The sequence below is a fragment of the Eubalaena glacialis genome, chromosome 18 (assembly GCF_028564815.1).
Source record: "Eubalaena glacialis isolate mEubGla1 chromosome 18, mEubGla1.1.hap2.+ XY, whole genome shotgun sequence".
Classification (NCBI taxonomy): Eukaryota; Metazoa; Chordata; class Mammalia; order Artiodactyla; family Balaenidae; genus Eubalaena; species Eubalaena glacialis.
The window spans coordinates 70,019,635-70,043,538 of NC_083733.1; the positions used below are offsets into that span (position 1 = coordinate 70,019,635).

Here is a 23,904-nt window from a genome sequence, read left to right on the forward strand (position 1 = left end):
CCGCCTTCCAATGCAGGGGACACAGGTTCAGTTCCTGGTTGGGGAACTAAGATCCCACATGCCTTGGGGCAGCTAAGCCTGCACACTGCAACTACTGAGCCTGCTCTCTCTAGAGCTTGAGCGCCACAACTAGAGAGAAGCCCACTCCTGGCAACAAAGATCTGGAGTGCTGCAACTAAGACCCAATGCAGCCAAATAAATAAATATTTTAAAATTTTTATTTATTTTTATTTATTTTTATTTTTTTTAATTTTTTTTTTCAAGTTGAAACAGATTTATTTATACCCATATCTTACAGAACATTCTAGCAAAGTTTTCTTGATTTGGGCCAATTTCTAAGTGCTTGCCTCCCTTTTATTTTTTTTATTTTTTTATTTTTATTTTTTTTAATGTCTGAAACATTTATATTAACATATTTCCATACAAATAACCCAATGAAAGTTTAGTATTAGTTGTTTTGTTTGTTTGTTTATACTGCAGGTTCTTATTAGTCATCAATTTTATACACATTTATACACATTTACACACTCCTGGCAACAAAGATCTGGAGTGCTGCAACTAAGACCCAACGCAGCCAAATAAATAAATATTTTAAAATTTTTAAAAATAGGGGCTTCCCTGGTGTCACAGTGGTTAAGAATCTGCCTGCCAATGCAGGAGACACAGGTTCGAGCCCTGGTCCGGAAATATCCCACATGCCGCAGAGCAACTAAGCCCGTGCGCCACAACTACTGAGCCTGTGCTCTAGAGCCCACAAGCCGCGACTACTGAAGCCTGCATGCCTAGAGCCTGTGCTCCACAACAAGAGAAGCCACTGCAATGAGAAGCCTGCACACCTCAACGAAGAGTAGCTCCCACTCGCCGCAACTAGAGAAAAAGCCCGTGCACAGCAACGAAGACCCAACACAGCCAAAAAGAAATAATAAATAAAATAAATTTTTAAAAAAAACAAAAAACTTGAATGTACTGTGAAAAAGCCTTCAGCAGACCATCTGACTTATGGAACACCAAAGAATTCATAGTGAAGGAAACCTTATGAATGTAATCAGTGCAGAAAGGCTTTCAGATGGTGCTCTCCCCTTGTTGGACATCAGAGAACTCATTCTTGAAGAAAACTGTTAACAGTTTTTAGTGTAATGACATATGGTCAATCTCTGCTTTTATGACACAGTCTTACAAAAGCTGATCTACTAGTCAGTGTTCTTAATAGCACTGAGGCCTAAATCTGAGAAGGAACAAGAACACGAAAATGAATAATATAAGCACTGAGGTGGGGAAATTGTTTCCTCAGATGATGACATTATTTGTACAGAGATTGAAACAGTTGACGGAAATGTAATATCAATGTTCTTTTTTACTTAGATATTTTACCATTTGGGGACATTTGTGTGGTTTCTAATCTGTTTTATGCAGATTCTGTAAGACATAATTATGATGTGAAGTGAAAAATGCATGATGTGCATGATTGTGCTGTCATATTAAAATATGTTTGTACATGAGCAAGAATAAAAGTGGAATGGATAAATAGTTGATTTGATTTGTCCCACTTAAAAATATTTAAATGTTCCTGTGATAATTACTTAACAACAAATTTTAAAAGTCCAGAACAAAAATAGAATCCTGTGGACTATTTACCTCCTTTGAGGATATCAGGAAGAAGGAGGACAAGGAACTAAGAAGTTAAGTGCTACCTGGCTTCTGGGAAGTATTTCTAGAAAAGTGTGTGACGGCCACACCTCCTGTCATTCTTGGGTTCCCCAGAGAGTCACCATTGAGGACCCAGTAGTTTCTCAGGAGGTGACTTGAAATCCATTGGAGAATCTCATCACAGAAGTGAAAGTGCCTGGGCAGCACAGAAGGTATGTATGCTCAAATCATTGTACTCACTAGTGCCATTTACCCAGAACGTCCTTACATCCTTCTGTGTTCAGCCTGGGGAGAGTGACCAGTGATGCAGGAAACCTAGAAATGGGAGTGCTACCACCCAGAGTTCTTGGCCTCCTTAATCAATAGAAACTGATAAGAGGCCAGCTAAGAAATTCGGGTAAGTCTTGATTAGGACTCATGCTGCAGTACAAGGAAGCGAAAACAAGTAACAGGTGCCCTTTCTCGCTCCATGAGGGGGAGCCAGCTGGTTCCTTACATGGGGTGAGGGTAGGGGTGAGTCCAGCGGTTGGCCCAGAGGGGTGGCTTAGGTGGTCTGCCCGCCCGCTTGGCGGTGGTGTGTGCAGGGTGCATGTGCAGTACCCTGCTCTTGCTCCCAACACCCTGCTTTTGCTGGGTTTTTGGTCTTTTTGTATCTTGTCCATAACTTGCCCCAACTGCCCATGCATGCAGCTATTTTCAGTCCCTTATAGTTTCTTTGCATTTTGTTGCTCGAGGAGACATTTGTCCAGGTGCCAGCCCTGCAGCAGAGGATCCTAGGTCCCAGGTTTCAGGTCCCAGCCTGTCTCAGGAGGGAAGAGCTTCAACCCATTGCCCATCTCCTGAGTCTATCTCACTTGAGTGTCTGACATGAAACCAGAGTGAGATTCATTCCATAAGCTGGCTGTAGTTTTCCTTTGGGGTCAGTGTTTGTTGCTTTCCCTTAATGAAAGAAATTTTATATTTTAAGGCAGGATGAGAAAAAATTAAACATAAAATTCTCTGTTTGCGCCTCCTCTCTCCCTCCCTAATGTGCAGTGTACATTTGCATTACGCATTAACCAGAGCACCTCAAAGATGGGAATGCCTGCTCAACCATTCTTCTGACACTAGCAATGAAACTTCTTAAGAGAATGGCTTTCATTCCCGGCTTTGTAGGGGGTCTAAAAGATCCTTCCCTACACTAAGCCCATAGGATCTTGTTTTTCACTGAAATCAAGCCCTCAGCAACAAGAAGCCCTCGGCCAGGTTCACTCTGCACCACCCCAAGGTGCATCTTAGGTATTAAGTTAGTGTGAGGCTCTGACTTTCAAATTCTGTTTAAATAAAACATGTAGGGGCTTCCCTGGTGGTCCTGTGGTTAAGACTCCACACTCCCAATGCAGGGGGGCCAGATTCGATCCCTGGTCGGGGAACTAGATCCCGCATGCTGCAACTAAGACCCGGCGCAGCCAAATAAATAAATAAATAGAACATCTAGCAGAAGCCTGTAATTCCACCCCAGGCATGGGGCTTGTGGCAACCACCGTCTTCTGGGGCTTTAACAAAGGGAACTCTCGGGATCTTGCAGGTGTCAAATGAAAATATCTCTGACCACAAGATCTGCATCTCAAAGGTCAGGCAGAAAAAGGCTTTGCTTTTACAGGGATGCTAGAAGGAACAGGCATTGGGCAGTTGATCAAACAATTTTTTTTAAATTTTGTTTTGTTTGTCAGCTGATTTTCTGGAGGAGTTGTTAAGGAGGGGAGGGGCTGATCAACCTTCTGACGCTGGCCCAGGCTGATGTCAAAGTTCACGGTCCTGTGGGAAGGACAGAAGATTAACTAAAACTTGGTCAACAAAAGTTCCAACTGACCAATGGGACAAACAGCTCAGTTAATCATGTGAGACAAAGAATGGAAAAGTGTCTGGTCTTATCCTAGATGAACAAGGGGGTTATCTGCAAGTCTTATCTAAGTCAAGTGTGGAAGGGTGGTTCTCTGCAGTAAGAAGTTTCCAGGAGCACAAGGTAGAGAGACTTCTTCTACTGCTGCAGTTTCCCTGGAATACAGGGCTGGCTAGCAGGGTCAGCGTTCTCAGAAGTATATCATCAGGGCCACATTGGTGATAAGACAATCAATCAGAATTAGAGACTTTACTTAGAGGTTAACGTTTACTCACACAGGGGATAGCAACAGCTCCTATAGTCCAGGTGGCTGACAAGTCTCCTTACCTCTGCAAGGTGATCCCCTGATACAGCAGCGTAGCTGCTGCAGCTCTAGTGGCAGAGAATATCCCTGCTGTCTTCTCACTGAGAACAGCCAAAGGCAGGAATTCCTTTCCTTTCACGACACCAAGAGAAAGAAAAGCTGGTTTGAAAAGCTAAACACCCACAAAATGGGAAGGAAAGGGATGTGTGAGCAGTGCGTGGGAGTGGCGCCCCCTGGAGTTTTGTGAGGGGCTGCCCAATGGGGCAATGTTTTGTTCCTGGAACTAGGAGCACACCCAAGCCTGCGGGGGCCCAGTCGATGGAAGATGAGCTGGTCAGCAGTGTTCCGTCTGGTCCTGGGTGGGGTGTTGGCCTCTTCCACCTGCAATATTCCCTCATCCATGTGAGGCAGAGTGGTTCCTGACAGTGGCACCAACACTCAGCTTTTACACCCCAACTTTGAGGGCTCCCCCAGTAATAATGAGGAAATTGATCTTCCAGAGAAGAGGAGACATGGCTTAGACCAAACCAGGAGTTGAGGGAATCTGGGATTTCCAAGTCAGTCTGGTCTAAAACTGGCAGATATTTGAAAACAGACAAACAAACAAACAAACAGACAAAAAACACAAGCTCTGCAGCAAGATGGCCTCGGTTCAAATCTGGGCTTTGCGTCTTACCAGCTGTGTCCTTCGAGTTAGTTACTTAACCTCTCTGTGCCTCAGCTTTCCTATCTGTTCCAAGGGGAAGTTCATATAGAGTCTATCTTATAGGGTTGCTAAAAGGAGAACTGAGTTAATACACACGTGCGATTTACCAGGCTGGTAGTCAGTAAGCCCTTAATCTATTACTATTGTTATTACTATTATTACTAGCTCCTCTTTCAACACTTGACAATTTATAAGCACTAAATAATAATAGGGTAAAACCAGAAACACCCTGAAAAAAAAAGGCAATGAGGGAGGACCAGCAGTCCTTGATAGTAAACTGTATTGTGAAGCATCTATAATTTTAAAGTTGTAGTATTGGCACATGAGTAGATAGACATATTCAACAGAAAAGAAAATCCAGAAAATAGACTCAATTACATATGGAAAGTTAGTGTATGATAAAAGGAGCACCTCAAACAGTGAGAAAAAAGTAGACAATTTTGCTAAACTACTTAGTCTACCTGTGGCAAAAGATAAAATGAAATTCATTCCTCACACCTTACACTAGGATGAATTCTGAGTGGATCAAAGATTTAAATGTAAAATATGAAGCTATACAAGTACTAGGAGAAACATAGGTGAGTGTCTGCAAAACTTGAGAATATTTCCTACCCATGAATCAAAATCCCGAAGCAATAAAGGAAAATACTGATAAATTTGATGGTGTAAAAATAACCATTTGCATGAAAAAAAAAACCAACAACAACACCATTAGCAACATAAAAAGATTACAAACTGTGAAAAATTGCAATTTGCAAGGTTAATATTGCTAATAAGGAACTTCCAAAGCTAGAGTAAAAGACCAACAAAAAAAAATGGCTAAAATATGAACAGTTCACAGAACAAGAAATGTAATAGTTCTTAAACATATTAAAAGATGCTCATAACTAGAGAAATTCTCACTCATTAGAGAAACACAAATTAGAACTGTATTGAAATACCATTTTTTACCTATCAGATTGGCAAAGATTCAAAAGTTTGGTGCCATACCCAGCTGATGAGACGGTGGGGAACGGGTCTTACCATACATTGTTAGTGGGATGCAAAAGGTATAACCCCAAAGGACAGGAATTGGGCAAAATTAAAAACACATTTACCTTTGACCCAGTAATCCCACTTCTAGAGATCTATTCCAAATATACACTGCCAAAAATGCAAAATGGGGCTTCCCTGGTGGCGCAGTGGTTGGGAGTCCGCCTGCTAATGCAGGGGACGCGGGTTCGAGCCCTGGTCCGGGAGGATCCCACATGCCGCGGAGCAGCTGGGCCCGTGCGCCACAACTACTGAGCCTGCGTGCCTAGAGCCCGTGCTCTGCAACAAGAGAAGCCACCGCCATGAGAAGCCCGCGCACCACAACGAAGAGTAGCCCCTGCTCCCTGCAACTAGAGAAAGCCCACGCACAGCAATGAAGACCCAACGCAGCCAAAAATAAAATAAAAAATAAATAAATAAATTTATAAAAAAAAAAAAAATGCAAAATGACGTAGGCACAGGAGTATCCATTGCAGCACTGTTTGTAATAGTAAAACACTCAGTACAGCTTACATGTCATCAGTAGGGGGCTGGTGGAAGGAACTGTGGTCCTGCAACACAATGGTGCCTTAGCAGCTGGCAGAGAGTGATTGCCCACCAAATCATTAGGTATAAGCAACGAAGTACATCAGAGCACTATGTGTGGTATGGAATATTTTACCCAAGGAAGAGTGTGGGATACACATGCAGAATGTATTTGCTTAGATACTTTTTTAAATGGAAGGATAATCCAAAATTAATATAAATGATTACCAGTGGGAGAGGGTAGGGATAGAGGGAGGAGCAGCCAAAGAGGCTAGGCTTCTCTAAGTGTAAGTTTGCTTTTGTAGTTTTGATTTTGGAACCATGAGAGTGCTTTGCATAATTAGAAATTAGTTAAGTTTTAAGTGATCTCTAAAAATTGAAAGTGTTCAGTGAAAAGCTTATCACATGAATAATTATTTCCATTAACTTTAAAACACAGCAATTTCACAGTAGAGATAGATCCTAAAGACAAAAAGAACTGCAAATAACTCTTGAACTGTCAGTAATAAGATTGGAGGTAATTTGAAACACAAAGCAACTAAGTAATTCTGCTGATGTAATTGGGAGCCAAGATTTTCAGCTTTAAAAAAAAAGATCAAAGCATAAAATAAATAATTAAAGCCCTGTCACACTAAATTTGATATAGAAATATCAGGATAAATCTAAAATGTTTCTCTTTAAAATATATATATATATATATCCCAATTTTTAAATGTCCACTGAAGAGGTTTTTAACAATAACTACCATAGTAGCAATGAGTACTACTAGTACCCAGATTGTGGTCTCTAAAACACATTTCCCATTAAAAAGAACCAGGGTTCCTCAGCAAAATGGCCAATGCCAAGGCTGGGACTGGAAATTTACAGAATGAGCCTGTAACATCTTCTCAGACAGGAAAGTAAATAAGCTATCAAAGGCTACTGAGGTCATGTCAAAAGGACACAGGAGCCAGACTGAAGGAGCTGATCTTGGCCAAAGTTTGGTTAGTTGAAGCATCAAATTGTTCACTGAAATAGGTTAAAACACAGAGAATATGTTTAAAATCCATGTATATAAAACACACTCACTGGCCACCTTTGAAGGATGCTAACACATCTCAGTTTTTTCAAAGCAAAGGGAAAGAATGAAGCATTTATCCTCTCTCTCCTGTACATCTTAGGGAAACCAAAAAAGTTGGTAAGGGAAAATTTTTCCTTATGGAAGAATTCCAGCAAGTAGACACAGAAAGAATGATATAATTAGAAAACCACTATTTTGTAACTCCTAATGAAATAATGGGTGTAAGGCAATGATCATCAATGACTGCTAGAACCCATTCTGTGAAAAATGTTGGAGAACTTTGTAATAGACGGATCAGGCTGTCAACACCTGAATGATCAAAATAAACATCAAAGAAGTGCGCCAGATATCATGTGCCTTCTGATATGATGCAAAAGGAAACGTGCACCACCTATGAAAGACTGTCAAATACACATACAAATTTGAATCTAATTAAGCCTCTAGATCCAACTACCAGTTTACAGGAAAAACAAGGGAAAGAGAAATGACACCATAAGGATACCATTACCAAAATCCAAAATGTAGTAAAAATTTACAGGAAAAATTTACCTGGTTTCAACAAATAAATGGAAATAAAAGGAAAAAGCATTTGTGGAGGAAATCCATAAACTATAAAATTTAAGCACACATTAACCAAATGCAAGGTGTGAACCTTTTTCAGATCTCAATTTGAATAAACAAAAAATTTTTTAAAAAGACACAATTTGGGGTAATTTAAACACTGGATATTTGACATTAAGGAATTATTGCTAATATTTTTAGGTGTGTTAATGATTTTGTAGTTATATATTTAAACTCATTTTTTCCCATGATATCTTTTTTTTTTCAATCGCTCAGACATTCCAGGAAGTTGTGCCATCATTAGCTTTTTTCTTTTTTATAACCTTTTATTTATTTATTTAAAAAAAAATTTTGGAGTATAGTTGATTTACAATGTTGTGTTAGTTTCAGGTGTACTATCTTTCTTCTGATAGATATTGGTAACCTTATGTACTGATTATTAACAGCTTTATTGAGACATCATTCACATAAAATTCACCCACTTAAAGTGTACAATTCACCCACTTAAACTGTATAATTCAATGGTTTTTAATATACTCAAGAGTTTTTCAATTTTAGAACATTTTCATCACCCCCAAAAGACATAGATATCTATTTAGCAGTCACTCACATCGCCTCTAAAACTCCTCCAGCTCTAGGTAACCACTAATTTACTTTCTCTATGGATTTGTCTATTCTGGAAAAAATCATTATCTTTTAGAGATATGTTCTTAGGCATTTATGCGTGAGATGATGTGTCTGGGATTTGCTTCAAAATCATCCAGCGGTGGCTGAGAGCAGGTAGGGATAGATTAAATTTAAAAAGCAGAATGCTGACAGTAAATGCAGCTGAATAGTGCATAGAGGAAGCATGGGGTTTCATCATACTATTCTCTTTACTCTTGTATGTTTGTAATTTTCTGTAATAAAAACAAACAAGGTCGTCTATTTTACCATAATGAAAAGTCCCAAGGTGGGCATAGGCAATATTGATTCAGTGACTCCGGGAGGATCCCATTACTTATTCTGGTTCTTTCCATCTTTCTGCTCTGCCATTCTCAGCATGTTGACTTTGCCTCTTGGGCTGGTTTCCTCATGGTGCTGGCATGGCAGTACTTTTCTATACATTACATGCAGACAACACTGTCCAGAGGCAATATAAGGGGACACACTAGTGTCTTATGTCCATTTTTAAGAGAGAGGGAAACTGCCCCAGAAGCCCCCAGCAGACTTGTCATTTCTCCTTGGCCAGAATGCCCTTGACTAATTCAATCGCAGGGCAAGAGGCGTGAGACCACTCCATCAAGACTCTCCTTTGGGAAGTTAGGTTCCAGACATTCTGGAAGAATATACAAATTGCAGGGTCATGTGAGCAAGTATGAAGTGTGCAAATAAGAAGCGATGGCCTTGGGTAAAGCAACCAAGAAGGTCAACTCCAGGAGAGTCAAGACAAGGAAGACTGGTCACAGGAGCAACCCAGACACAAGAGCACAATCCAGGAGCTTAACGATGCCTGAGGTTCAAGTAGAGCCAGAGTGGTTCCCACCAGAAGGCAGGCCTGGGAAGGTTTCCTGTGGTCTCTCCCTCCCTGAAGAGCCAGGGCAGGTTAGCAGGTCTGTGGGTCTTAGCCCCACAAACAATGGCCAGACCACATAGAACAGAACTCTCTGACCCACAATCTCTGTAGCAACAGGCCCAAAACAGGACTTGGTCACTAACTGCCAGCTTCCCTATTTTTTGCCCCTGTCCCACTTACGACCCACGGGAGAAAGCCAGATCAGCTCCCCTGAGCAATCACATAGGATGACCCACTACTAGTTAGCCGGCCTCCAACTTCCATACTCCACACTCAGGACACACCTGAGGCCATTTCTATTTGTTGCTGTCAAGCTCTCCCTCTCCTGTGCCGGCCTTTGAGCCTTTGCCAAACGCAAAGGCTGTGGTGGACTCCCCTGCTCTAGCGGGCTCTGAAAAAACATCTTCTGTGCTCCTCATCAGGTGGTCTCCCTTCACGTCCACGGCAGGTCTGGCCGTTGCAAAGGCCCACGAGGAAAGCACGAAGCCGTGCACGGTTCAGACACGAACGTCGCGCCCTCGACCTGTGTCGCAGACGCCCATGAGGAGAATCAGAGTCGTCCATTAACTCGAGGCCGAGGGGCATAGCTAAAGGGGAGCAACATTCTCAGCCACAACCCGAGCTGTTGTAAGAGATAAAAAGTTGGGTCGCCGACGCCCAGACACCAAAGGTCTCGACGCTACCGCTGCCGCCGCCGCCGTCCGGCGCACCGGCGGCAGCAGCAGCTGGAAAAACTACCACCGAAGCGAGAAAAACGGTCGCTAGCCCGCGGCCTTCTGGGACTTGTAGTTCGTTGCGCCGAGCGCGCGCACTTCCGCCACCCACCGGAAGTGTCGCCATTACCCGCGCGAGCAGGTGAGCCTGGCCCGGGAACCCGCGTGGGGGGTCCGCTGTACCCCCGAGGCCACCCCAGCCCCAGAACATGGACACGTTTTCTTCCACTGGTACGCGGACTTTGAATTCAACTTGAAGAGAAAGCGTATGTTGTCCAGATGAACAAAGAATTAGGGGTAGTCCTGGCAGAGCAAATGGCATCGGGCAAACTCCGGACCAGGGTGTTGGGGGCCTGTGTTGGTTGTGTTTGGTGATGCCCCAAGTTAAGGGCTCGGTGTGAGAAGGGGCTGTATTGGTGAGCAGGACTAGTGGTGTGGAGAGCAGGGACACAAATTCCCTTGTGCGTGAAGGCTGGGGTTTGGATTACAGAGCCTCAGTAAGTAGAAGCATCAGGCCGTGGATAACTCAGTGCAAGCGATAGTGCCAAGGGAGTAGAAAGAATGAGGAGGACTCTGACTTTCCATGTCTAGTGAGGAGCCAGGATGGTGGCCGCAGTGCAAGAGATGAGGAATCCGTGGTCACTCTCAGCTGTGTTGAGTCCAGGAGTCTTGTCAATGATAGAGTTAATCCGTAGTTGATCTAAGAAAGGAATGGAACTTAAAAAAAAAATTATTTGTTTTATTTATTTATTTTTGGTTGCACTGGGTCTTCGTTGCTGCGCGCGGGCTTTCTCTAGTTGCAGCGAGCGGGGGCCACTCTTCGTTGCGGTGCGTGGGCTTCTCACTGGGATGGCTTTTCTTGTTGCAGAGCACAGGCTCTCTAGGTGCATGGGCTTCAGTAGTTGTGGCACGCAGGCTCAGTAGTTGTGGTTCGCGGGCTCTAGAGCGCAGGTTTGGTAGTTGTGGAGCACGCACGGGCTTAGTTGCTCCACGGCATGTGGGATCTTCCTGGACCAGGGCTCGAACCGGTGTCCCCTGCATTGGCAGGCGGATTCTTAACCACTGTGCCACCAGGGAAGCCGAGAAGTGGAACATTTTATTCAAGCAAACCTGAGGATTATAACTCAGGAAATAGTCTTTCAGAAAGCTCTGAGGACTGTTCCACCCTAGAGGTCAAAGCACAGTTATATACCTTTTTGAGACAAAGGGTCATATATCACATGATGAATTGACAGTTTATGTAATCCAGAGCTGCAGTACAAAGCCAGTAGTGGGTCACTGTGACCCCTTACAAAGAAGGAAGTTTGTCTCCTAAGGAGATAGGGTTAATGCAGACACAGGATACACACTAAATGGGAGGGAAGAGACCCAAACAAGCAGAGAAAAAGTTTGTTTAAATTTTTCTTGTCTTGCCATAAAATATGAATTTTATTTCATCAAGTCTTTAGAGGCATGGCTGGATGTGGAGGAGGGAATGGCAGTGGCAGGGAACCTGGGAGGGAGGTCTAGGCTGGACATAAAGCCTGGGGCAGCCCTTGAAACCCCACCCCCTCACAGGCAGGGAAAGAGGAAACTAGAAAAGGAAGGAGAAAGAGAGGCCTCTAGAAAGAGGGACCCCTGCCAGACCAGCCCCCTCCTGGGTCCAGCATGAGGAGAAGAAGGGGAGCTTTATGTCTAACTATAACCAATATAATTAAATCTGCTGTGCCCCTACTGTGTGTCAGCACAAGGTTAAGCAATTGTACATGCAGCTCACATCATCATCACAGCAGCACCACAAGGCAGGGCCTGCTCTTCTCCCGGATGTCTACAGATGAGTCCTGGTGGAACTAGGACTTTGCAAGCAGGCAGTCTGGCTGCGGAGGGGAGGTGTTCCCAGCCCTCACCCTCGGGTGTCTCCAGACTAGGAAGAAGAGGATCAGAGGGTGGAAATGGACACGGGTGGTAGGAGATTGCCTGTGGATGGACGGGAATGTCAGAAGAAGCTAGCATCATATACAGTCTTCAGCGACTTTCTTAGGTGTGGTGAACATCTGTGTGTGTGCATGGCCTGGGTGTGCTTTTGGTACAGGCAGGGTGAGAGGGAGTCAAACATAGGGAAGGGTTTGGGGCAAGATTCAGGAGGATTTTTGCCTGGCTTTCTCAGTGGGACTGTCAGGTGACTACAGCCAAGCTACTAGATGGGCAGAGTATGGGAAGCAACGACAGTGTTAAGTAAAACAGTGGATAATAGGTGTGGCCCATGGGCAGTGGGGCAGCACCCAGCAGCTCCAGAAGGATGATACCTGCCTCTCAGCGTGCCCTTAGCTGTCCTCCTGGTGATTTTCATTTCCTCCTTGTCCCCCATCCCCCACCTCCATTTTTAGAAACCAGCTGATGTTTCATTGGGATTTTTAAAAATTGTACGATTAATTGTTTTGACACTGCCTCCACTTCTCCCTATTTAGTATCTTGAAATAAGAGGAAAAACTGGTCCCTCCTTTCTTTGAGTGTTGAGGGACTGCTGTGTATCTTTGGGCTCATGGTTCAGACACCCCAGCACGTGGCTCAAGGCATTTACCTTGAGCCTGGGGTAGCCCAGACCCGGACCCAGGCAGACTGGCCCTCTCCGCAACTGGAAAGCTGGCTCGGCCGCCTCAGCTGACCTCAGAGCCTTGAACAGGGAGAACACGTGGTCAGAGCCCCGCCTCCCTGCCCCTCACTCCCCAAGGGGTGGTCTTCAGCTGGCATTGGCCACCCTCTCCTTTGGGGATGGGCATGGACTCGGGAGCGTGGAGATACTGAGGTGGGGCTGAATCCCTAATTGTTCCCCCAACCCCAGCCCTGCCTTCTGAGGACCTCTGCCCTCTTCAGGACAGCTTCTCCAGGTATGAGGAGGAAATGGAGGCATATTCTCAGCAGATCCTGTCTCAGGTGAGTTGGGGACCTTCGCTTTCATTGCCTTAGTCTCCTTGGCTGTGAAATGTGTCCAAGGATAACACCCAACTCCTCAGGCCAGCACACACGAGAGTTCTGTAATGCTGCCCTATGCCTTGGGGTGAAGTCTACAGGCTCCCTGCGTGAACAAGCCAGGAGCTCCACAAACCTGGTTTCCTGGGCCAGGTCTCTGCCTCAGACTTTTTATTTGTGGTTTTTGCTCAGTGGGCCCTTGAGGGCAGGCAGCGCTGAGCCTCCGTAGACATGCAGGCACTCTGGGCCCATTGATCCTCGCTGAGACCACTCAGGAGGGCAGCTGAGAGTGTCCCTGTAAAGAGCCAGAGTCGCCCTTAGACGGCTCACGGTGCAGCACAGGGCGGGTGGGGGCGGGTCCCTGACCTCCTTCAGGGTCCCAGCACCATACACTTGCCTGTGCTTCCTGGGTGCCAGGGGTCAGTTGCACTCATGTCCTGTGAGACTCCCCGGTGCAGGAGGCTGTCTTCATAGTCGCATCAGGGCAGCTCATGCCGAGAAGTTCAGGGACACGTCCAGGTGTCCAGCTAGCAAGTCGTGAAGCAGAGAAGCCAACTTGGCCTGGCCCCCAAGGCCAGGGCATGTGGCCCTTTACCTCCTGGGCTCCCTTGAGCATAGGCTTGACCAGCCTTTTCTGTAAAGGGCCAGGTGGGAACTATTTTAGGTTCTTCAGGCCACATACAGCTTCTACCTCATATCCTTTTTTTTTTATGTGGTCCTTTAAAAACATAAAATCCTCTCTCAGCTCTATTCGTCTACTTGGGCTGCTGTAACACAGTACCACCCGCTGGGTGGCTTGGACAACAGCCATTTGTTTTCTCACAGTTCTGGAGGCTGGAAGTCCAAGATCAGGGTGCTAGCAGGGTTGGTTTCTGGTGAGGACTCTTTCTGGCTTTCAGGTGGTGCCTTCTCTATGTCTCCACATAGTAGGGAGAGAGAGAGGCCTCTGGTTTCTTCTCCTCTTGTAAGGACACCAGTCCCATCACATTAGAGCCCTGCCCTATGACCTCCATTAGCATTAATTACTTCCATAAAGGCCCTGTCTCCAGATAAGTCACATTGTGGGGTAGGACTTCAACATGCGGATTCACAGGGAAACAATTCAGCTCATGGCATTAGCCTTCTAAAAACACACCACAGCCCTGATTTGTCCCATGGACCACTGTGTGCTGACCCCTGATTTAGAGCATCCTCTTTGACTGGCTTCCAATCTGTGATTCTGTAGAGAGGCTGGGGATGGGGATCTCCAAGAGGGATCCCCATTGTTTCCCAAAACAGAAAATCGGGATCACTGGTGTGACCAGCGGTAGATGAGATACCCAGGCAGAAATGAAAATGCCACAGGCCTGAGTCTGGGTCTGATCTGAGCAAGGGGTTCTCCCTCCCCTGTACTGTCCTGTCCCCCCAGCCTCCTCGTTGAGAAAGCAGGGTCCCATGGTAACACCAGCGATGTTTCAGCCACCTGTGAGCTTCAAGGACGTGGCTGTGACCTTCACATGGGAGGAGTGGGGACAGCTGGACCTGGCCCAGAGGATGCTGTACCGTGAGGTGACTCTGGAGACCTGCAGTCACCTGGTCTCCCTGGGTAAGGCAGGCACTGCCCATCGCAGGACCCAGAGTGCGGCTCATCTCGAGGGTGTGCCCAGGCTGGGCCAAAACGTGCTGGAAGTGGGTCCCTTTGAGATTTGGGTCCTGGTATTGCCGCTCATTCCACCTCCAGAGCAGGTCTGTGGCTTGTGGTTCAGGGAGTGGGAAATCTCGGGAGGGTGCGGGGGCCCTCCTAGTCCATTCACGTCTGACCCCAGGGGTGAGGGCTGGGCCTGTCACCAAGCAGAAGACCAAGCCCTCTGTTTTTCCTCCGTTGACCAGGGCTTCTGCTTTCAACACCGGATGTGATCGCCCGACTGGAGCAAGGGGAGGACCCATGGAGGGTGGAGCAGGGACCTCCCCGAGGTGAGAACGGGCCAGCGGCCCAATGGTTAAGGTCCAAGGAGCAGGGAGGCCGTTTTCGGGGAGTTCCCTCAGGTGTTCTCTGCTGCCTCCTCGTGTCCGACAAGGCAGCTGTGTTCTCATCCACATCGGCCTGTCTCTGTGCCCAGCCTCCTCGTGTCCAACAAGGCAGCTGTGTTCTCATCCACATCGGCCTGTCTCTGTGCCCAGCCTCCTCGTGTCCGACAAGGCAGCTGTGTTCTCATCCACATCGGCCTGTCTCTGTGCCCAGCCCACCCACAGAGAACACTTGTTGCTGTCGTCAGGACCTGTCTCACACATGGGTTCATTTCTGTCCCCGTCTTCCTCTGGTCTTCACCCCTCTGCTGCCGCATCTCATTCCCATGTCCTCACGCCCCCTCTTTTCCTCCATCCTCTCATCCTAACTTCTACCCAGGGTGGAAGCTCCTCAGCCCTCCCCTTCAGGCTGGTCTTTGCTCTGCCATTTAGGTGATCAGCCCTCCTCCATGTTGGACGTTCCCGTGTCTTCAAGATGATCCCAAGGTGTGGTAAAAACTTGTGCAGCCAAGCCTTCCAGAAGGATTCCTACTAAATCTTCCTGGACCTGCTTTCCCACCTCCCCTCATCCCATAGGCCCACCTCCTACCCTGTGTGTCAGCCTAATTGGAATTATTTTTTCTTTTTCTTTTTTTCTTTTGGAGCTGTATCAAAATACAGTTTACATACCATACAGCTCACCCATTTAAAGTATGCAAAGGCTCTTAGTATATTCGCAGCATGTGTATCCATCACCACAATCTATTTTAGAACATGTTCATCATACTGACTAATTGGGCTGCTTCTGATCTTTTGTTGTTTTGTTTTAATTCATAGACTTTATTTTCTTATTTTATTTATTTATTTATTTAGCTGCGCCGGGTCTTAGTTGCGGCATGTGGGATCTTTAGTCACGGCATGCGAACTCTTAGTTGCGGCATATGGGATCTAGTTCCCCGACCAGGGATCAAACCCCGGCCCCCTGCATTGGGAGCGCGGAGTCTTAGCCACTGGACCACCAGGAAAGTCCCCATCGATAGACTTTATTTTTTTAGAGCAGTTTCATGCTTACAGAATGTACGGAGTTCCCGTATACCACCCCACCCCACACAGTTTCCCCTATTATTAATGTCTTGCATTCTTTGGCACATTAGTTACAGTTGATGAACTTATATTGATACATTATTATCAACAGAGAGCAACAGTTTACATTAGGTTCACTGTGGTGGTGTATGTTCTGTGGGTTTGGACAAATATGTTATGTTATATATGCACCACTATAGTATCGTACAGAGTAGTTCCATTGCCCTAAAAATCCTCTGTGCTCCACCTATTCACCTTCCCTCCACCCTAACGCCTGGTAACCACTGATTATTTTACTGTCTCTGTAGTTTTACCTTTTCCAGAATATCCTATAGTTGGAATCATGCAGTACGTGTTCTTTGCTGAATGACTGCTTTCATTTAGCAATAAGCGACATGTTTGTCCTTTATAACACCTTGCCCCAGCCTGGAGGTGTTTAATTTATCTCATGTGTTCCTGCGCCTTTTTACCCTGTTACTCTCTTGCCTGCAGCTTCTGTTATTTCTTACTTCTGAACTCTTAACCTACTTTTACTTACCTGTGGTTCTCAAATGACATCATTCTGAATTTAGTTTACCAGCAGTGTCTTTCTTCTCTTCTGTCAAGACGTTACTTTCTTGCTGACCCGCACAATCTGTCTTCCTCATTTCAAGATCTTGGTGCAGATGCTACTGTAGAATTTTAACCTCCTTTGCCCAGTTTCCAACAGCCAGGCACATCTTGGACATATCTTAGCCACTCAAAGATTTCTTTCCTTTCCTCCACTATCCCCAAATACCCTTTCACTCCCCTTTGTGGGGCTGTTGTTTCATTTGAAACAACAACAGTTCTCATCATCAGAGATTCCAAGTCAGCACCCCAAAGGAACACAGCAGAGTCTTGGGAAGGAGAACAGTGCTGGTCGTGGGAGGGGTTGGGCATAGATAAGGACCTTCCCCAAGAGGGAAAGAAGGTCTTTGTTGGGCAGAAGGGAAACGTCCTCCTGGAAGTCAAAGGATAGCTGGAGAGTGTAGGTCATACTTTGCCAAATGGAGGATACTTATCTCCTTGGCAGGCATAGGGAGAGAAGCATGGGACCCTGGGCAAAGGCCTTGATATTACTGGATGTGGGTGGCTACCCGACTGAAAAGGACAGTATGTGGGCAAAGTGACAAGTAAAAAGGGAATCCTAGAGGATGCAGGCAAGGATCCTGAGCTGGGAGCCTGTGGCACTCTTTGTTAAAGGCCCAGTATCTTCAGCAGGTGGAGGAATCCCCTTTAGAACAATAATAAGGGTGATGACATCAACAGTACCGTGTATAGCAGTGCACCGTGTGCCAGACACTGTGTGAGGCTCACATGCTGATTCGTTTACGCCTCGAAGTAACCCTTGTTAGCTAAGCATTTGTATTCCTGGCTTACTGCCAAGGAAATCGAGCCTCAGAAGTTGCCAGCTGGTGGAGTCCACTTGTGGCCCAGTCTGGCCAAGCACCCTGCTTCAGGGACCACAGCACTTTTCTGGGGAGTCTGTGACATCAATTCTGGAGTGGTTAAAGAGCCTTTTTTTTCTCTGTGGGCAGCCTGAAGCGATGGTAGAAATGGTGCATTAAGAATATTAAATTAGTGTTGGTATTTGGGATCTCGTTTCAAGATCCAGCACCAGGAAATGGATAGACTAAGATTGTGGATCATAAGGTTGAGGCACATGTTAAGATCCTGTTTCCTGTGACTGCTATTACAGATTACCAGCTTGGTGGCTTAAAACAACACAAATTGATTCTCCCACAGTTCTGGAGGCTACAAGTCCAAAATCAGTATCATTGGGTTAAAATCAAGGTGCAGCAGGGCCATGCTCCCTCCGGAGGCTCCAGTAAGGAATCCATTCCTTGTCTCTTGCAGGTTCTGGTGGCTGTGGGATTCCTTGGTCTGTGCCCACATCACTTCAGTCTTTAAGGCCAGCACCTTCAGATCTCTTTGCTCTGTGTTCAGAATGCTTTCTCTGTGTGTATCAAATCTCCTTCTGCCTCCCTCATATAAGGACACTTGTGATAACATTTGGGGCCCATCCAGATAATCTCCCCATCTCAAATCCTTAACACATCTGTAAAGATCCTTTTTCCAAATAAGGTATCATATTGACAGGTCCCAGCAAAGAGAATGTAGGTATCTGTTGTGGTGATTGAGGGCTTTATACCTTCAGACCCAAATTTTTTGTGTGAATTTCTCCTTTAAGCTTCACCCTTCCCTGCTTATTTTATTCCTCTGCTCCCTCTTTGGGGACCAGTCCTCCTGAGTCATCTCTTCATTATCTTTGCTTGCTTTTTTGTATTTTACCACTGATTTCCTCTTTGCTGAGCCATCCCTTCCTTTCACACCCTGCATGAAATTACAGTCCATGGATTAGAAACAAATCCAGAGATACCTCTCATACTTGGTGGTCTCCTTCATCCCACTCTCCCCTCCTAATGCTTCTCCAGTAATTCAGGCAATTTGGATTTCTTTCAGACTGTAAGACTACACTTGAAAAGAAAGAGTCAGCTTCTGAAGAGGGTATTGCTATGGAAGAGCCATCTCACCACATGGAAATGAAACACTGTGTACAGGAGGAGGGCCCCTGGTTGGTGTCATTAGGAGAAGTGCAGCATTGGAGGGACCAGCTAGGGAAGCACCAGGAGGACTCTCTGAGTCAAACAGTACTTACCTCAGAGAGACTTTTTGCTCAAGGGGGTAGTTATCTGAGTCTAAGCCTTCTACCTCCGACATTGCCCACAAGAACACATTTCCATAAGCTCAACTCACAGGTTAAAAGGTTGAAACAGAACTCGGTTTTCATTAATCATCAGAAAAACTGGGCTGATCTGAAGTCCTGTGAAGATCATCAAAGTGCTAGAGCCTTCTGTCAGAACATTTACTTGAATAAAATTGCAAATGTTGAAACGGGAAATAAAAAACCTTATGATTATACTGTCAGTAGTGACTCTTTCAACTGTGGTACCTCCCTTCGTTTTCTTAATAGAATTTTTTCAGCAGAGAATGGCAATGACAGTAAGGATGGAAACAGCATTAATCATAGCATGTCTGTGAATGAACACAAGCCAATGAATTTTGGAGAAAGTCAGTACGAGTGCGATGAATGCCTTGTACAAACCAAAATAAGAGATCCTGGAGAGGCACCATTCAGATGTGAGGAGGACTGTGGTGCCTTCCACGTGGCCTCATCTTTTCCTGACTGTGACATCATTCAGACTGGAAAGAAGTCATATGCATGTAATCAGTGTGCAAAATCTTTCAGCTGTTGCTCTAAGCTTGTTGTACACAAGAGAACACACACGGGAGAAAAGCCATATGAATGTACTCGGTGTGGGAAGTCTTTCAGCCAGAGCTATGACCTGGTTGTACACCAGAGAACTCACACTGGAGAAAAGCCCTATGAATGCAACCAGTGTGGGAAATCCTTCACCCAGAGTTCCAAACTTATTAGGCATCAACGAACTCACACTGGAGAAAAACCATATAAATGTCATGAATGTGGAAAATCTTTCAGGTGGAACTCTAACCTTACTGTTCATCAAAGAATTCATACTGGAGAGAAACCTTATGAGTGTGCTCGTTGTGGAAAGTCCTTCAGTCAAAGCTCTGACTTTGTTGCACATAAAAGGACTCACACTGGAGAGAAACCCTATGAATGTAACCAGTGTGGAAAATCTTTCATTCGAAGCACTCAGCTTATTAGGCATCTGCGAATTCACACTGGAGAGAAGCCATATAAATGCAATCAGTGTGACAAAGCCTTCACTGGGAGCTCTCACCTTATTGAACATCAGAGAACTCATACTGGAGAGAAACCGTTTGAATGTAATCAGTGTGGGAAAGGCTTCACTGGGAGCTCTCACCTTCTTTCACATCAGAGAATTCATTCTGGAGAGAAACCGTATGAGTGTAATGACTGTGGGAAAGCTTTTCGGCAGCGATCTCAGCTTGTTGTGCATCAGCGAACACATACTGGAGAGAAACCTTATGAATGCAGTCATTGTGGAAAAGCTTTCAGCCAGAGGTCTCCCCTCATTGTGCATCAGAGAATACACATTGGAGAGAAGCCCTATCAGTGTAACACGTGTGCTAAAGCCTTCAGTCAGAGGTCACGCCTTATTGAACATCAGAGAACACATACTGGAGAAAAGCCCTATGAATGCACTGATTGTGGGAAAGCCTTCAATGATCGATCAACCCTTACAAAACACGAGAGAACACACACTGGGGAAAAACCCTATGAATGTAATCGTTGTGAAAAGGCCTTCAGCCAGCGGTGTCAACTTACTAGGCATCAGAGAATCCATACTGGAGAGAAACCCTATGAATGTAATGAGTGTGGAAAAGCTTTCAGTTATAGTACATCCCTTATTCAACATGAGAAAACCCATGGGAGAGAAACCCTATGAATAATCAAGATGGAAAAGCTCACTGCCAGACTTTCTTTACTAGACATCAGATGACCAAGGTATGATTCTCAGAGTGTAATCTAATGACCACATACATCAGAATTGCTTGGAGTGTGTGTGTTGAAACTGCATATTACCAAGCTTACCCTCATTTTACTACATCAGAATATCTAGCAGTAAAACCCAGGAGCCTGCAGTTTCCAAAAGGAGCACACGTGATTTGTATGTATACTAAAATTTATATACTTCTGCATTTAGGTCATGAATATGACCACTGATGAAAAACATTCAGTCAGAGCTCTCAGCAGAAGTTAGAAAACTCAGAATGGAGCTGTACCCACCAGATAATCTTTTTAGTGCATACAGCCACCCAAACTCAATAAGCCGTTGTCTCCACATTCATTGAAATGATGGGGAACTGAAAGATACTCTTTACACAGAGCCCCAAACACTCAACCTAAGAAGAAACCATTGCATGAGGAAGTTGGTGTTTGGAAATGAAATTGGAAGCCAGCCATGTTCAGTGTAAACCAGTAATTAAAAACACAAATTGGGGAATTTTTTGGTGGTCCAGTGGTTAGGACTTGGTCCTTTCACTGCCGGGGCCTGGGTTCTATCAACGGTCAGGGAAATAAGATCCCGCTGCGTGGCATGGCAAAAATAAACAAACAAACAAAAAACAAATTGAAGGAGAACTAATGATGGGAAGTCTTCTAAAATGATTTTTATTGGAATTAAAAGTAGACTCTGAATTTTTCAGGGACTCTATCATGCTCTAACTTAAGGTTGTTGCTCAGCTTGACTAATCAAAAGATGTCAAGTGAAGTGAAAACAGGGCTCAAAACAGTATATACACAGAATGTTACAACATATAAAATCATGTGCACAGATGGTTGGTTAAGAAGGTCAACTTGGCAGCATGTTCAAAAAAAGGCTGAAGTGTAAATCAATGGTGAAGCAAGTGGGAGAGGCCATTATTGCAGGTTTGAGCAAGGTGAAAGCAGGTGAGAGCATCACCTGGAGATGCAGAGTGGGAAAGGCTGAAGCTAGGAACTTGCAAAGAGGGAGCTGCTGGAGTGGAGGTCACAGCCCCCCTGTCAGAGCTGTAGACTGACAAGTGGGGCAGGAAAGCAGGGTTCATTGAAGGTCTGTCCGTGAAACTCCTAATTTGCTCTCCCTTCTCTTGCATTAAGTATCTGGCCATGGGTAAGCAAAAAATATAGTAGAGAATGAATTATGTGCTATAAAAAAAAGTCTGAGGGACTAGGGAATCTGGTGTATTATGCTCCAGAACAAGTGCTGCCTTATTTTGGCATTTCAAGGATCTTCATCCTAACAGCTTGTTCTTACCCTTTTAATCCTAAAGCAAAGTGTGCCATTAAACCAGCCCCACCTATCTGTGGAGCTTACCCTCTGCTTTCTGATAGCTTCTTCAATATCATGAGAGCTAGGGAGTGAAAGATTAAGAAAGCCTCCAACATGAATGAAAAAATATCTGGGGCTTCCCTGGTGGTGCTCTGGTTAAGAACCCGCCTGCCAATGCAGGGGAAACGGGTTTGAGCCCTGGTCCGGGAAGATCCCACATGCCGCAGAGCAGCTAAGCCCGTGTGCCACAACTACTGAGCCTGCTACTCTAGAGCCCGCGAGCCACAACTACTGAAGCCCATGCGCCTAGAGCCCATGACCCGCAACAAGAGAAGCCACCGCAATGAGGAGCCCCCGCTCACCACAACTAGAGAAAGCCCATGCACAGCAATGAAGACCCAACACAGCCAAAAATAAATAAATTAATTAATAAAATTATTTTTTTAAAAAATCTAAGATAAAACAGAAAAAAAACACCACCAAAGAGAACAGATATTCAAGAGAAATAAATATTTTAAATGTTTTATTCTAGGAGTGAGTCAAGAAATAATTGCAAATGAAAAATAAATCCAAGATGCTCTTTTAAAAAGAATAGACTTCCTGGGCTTCCCTGGTGGCACAGTGGTTGAGAATCTGCCTGCCAATGCAGGGGACACGGGTTCGAGCCCTGGTCTGCAAAGATCCCACATGCCGTGGAGCAACTGGGCCCGTGAGCCACAACTACTGAGCCTGCGCTCTAGAGCCTGCGAGCCACAACTAGCCCGCGTGCCTAGAGCCTGTGCACCGCAACAAGAGAAGCCACCATGAGAAGCCCACGCACCACAACAAAAGAGTAGCCCCTGCTTGCCACAAATAGAGAAAGCTCGCGCAGCAACAAAGACCCAAGACAGCCACACACACACACACACACACACACACACACACACACACAAACAAAATCACAGAAACTTCTGGAAAGAATTTTGAAAGTAGAAAAGGAATATTTTTTTAAGAAAAAGGAATGTTTCTTCTAATTTAAAAAAAGTTAATCAGAGACTTCAAAGTAAGCAAATTGAGAAAATGTACAGATTGTACAAGACAATTGCAGTCCAATTGTGAAGCAAACTTTTTTTTATAAATTTATTTATTTACTTTTGGCTGCATTGGGTCTTCAATGCTGCACGTGGGCTTTCTCTAGTTGCGGCGAGTGGGGGCTACTCTTCGTTGCGGTGCGCGGGCTTCTCATTGCCGTGGCTTCTCTTGTTGGGGAGCATGGGCTCTAGGCTCGTGGGCTTCGGTAGTTCTGGCACTCGGGCTCAGTAGTTGTGGCTCTCGGGCTCTAGAGCACAGGCTCAGTAGTTGTGGCACACGAGCTTAGTTGTTCTGCGGCATGTGGGCTCTTCCCAGACCAGGGCTTGAACCCGTGTCCCCTGCATTGGCAGGTGGATTTTTAACCACTGCACCACCAGGAAAGCCCCTGAACCAAACTTTAGAAAGGAGTATTCATTTGACCCTTGTGTTAATAATTCTTCCTGGAAGAGGCAGAGGACTCAGGAAATCGGAAAAAAGGAGGGGGAAATATAATCGTTGTTTTGATTGGCCCTTCTCTGAACAGTGTTTGCATAGCTCTGATATAAACAGTAGATACTGTTTATTTTTATTTTTATTTTTCAATTTTAGGAAGAAACCCAGATCTATGACAGAATAGATTTCATAATGGCAACAGAGTGGCGTGCCATTGTTCCCAGTCCTGTCACCAATAGTAATGGCACAGCCTGTGACTGTTACAAAGTAGAAAGGGGAAGAGAAGTAGAAAGGAGGGAGTGTATCCCCGTATCATCATCTTAGGAAGCAGGCTTTTAAATACAATACATTAGGTTACTTAGGAGACCAAAACTAGAGCTCAAAACAGTAATATGACAAAAAGTTGGAAGCAAATAGAGGAGCAGTGATGTGAGTCAAATCTAAATTCCTTATCAGAGCAGGAAGCCAGTAAAGTCTATAGACTGAAAGATCAGAATGGCAGAGGTGGCCTCAGGAAGAACCAGAATAGAAATGGCTAAAAGTGGTTGATGGGATTTGTGACTGTTGGGTAAGGTGGGGCAGGAGACAACTGCTTTCCATTTTTAACCTTCTGTA

The 23,904-nt window shown here is 45.2% G+C and overlaps 1 protein-coding gene across 1 annotated transcript; it reads left to right on the top strand.

Moving 5' to 3' along the window:
- Positions 1-10,127: 10,127 nt before the first annotated feature.
- On the top strand, positions 10,128-20,425 carry ZNF544 (zinc finger protein 544). The gene is given in 6 exon segments (XM_061172735.1): positions 10,128-10,216; positions 12,807-12,898; positions 14,393-14,519; positions 14,804-14,887; positions 18,488-20,402; positions 20,404-20,425. Coding segments are annotated over 6 exon segments (2,262 nt in total). The 5' UTR covers positions 10,128-10,194.
- The last annotated feature ends 3,479 nt before the right edge of the window (positions 20,426-23,904 follow it).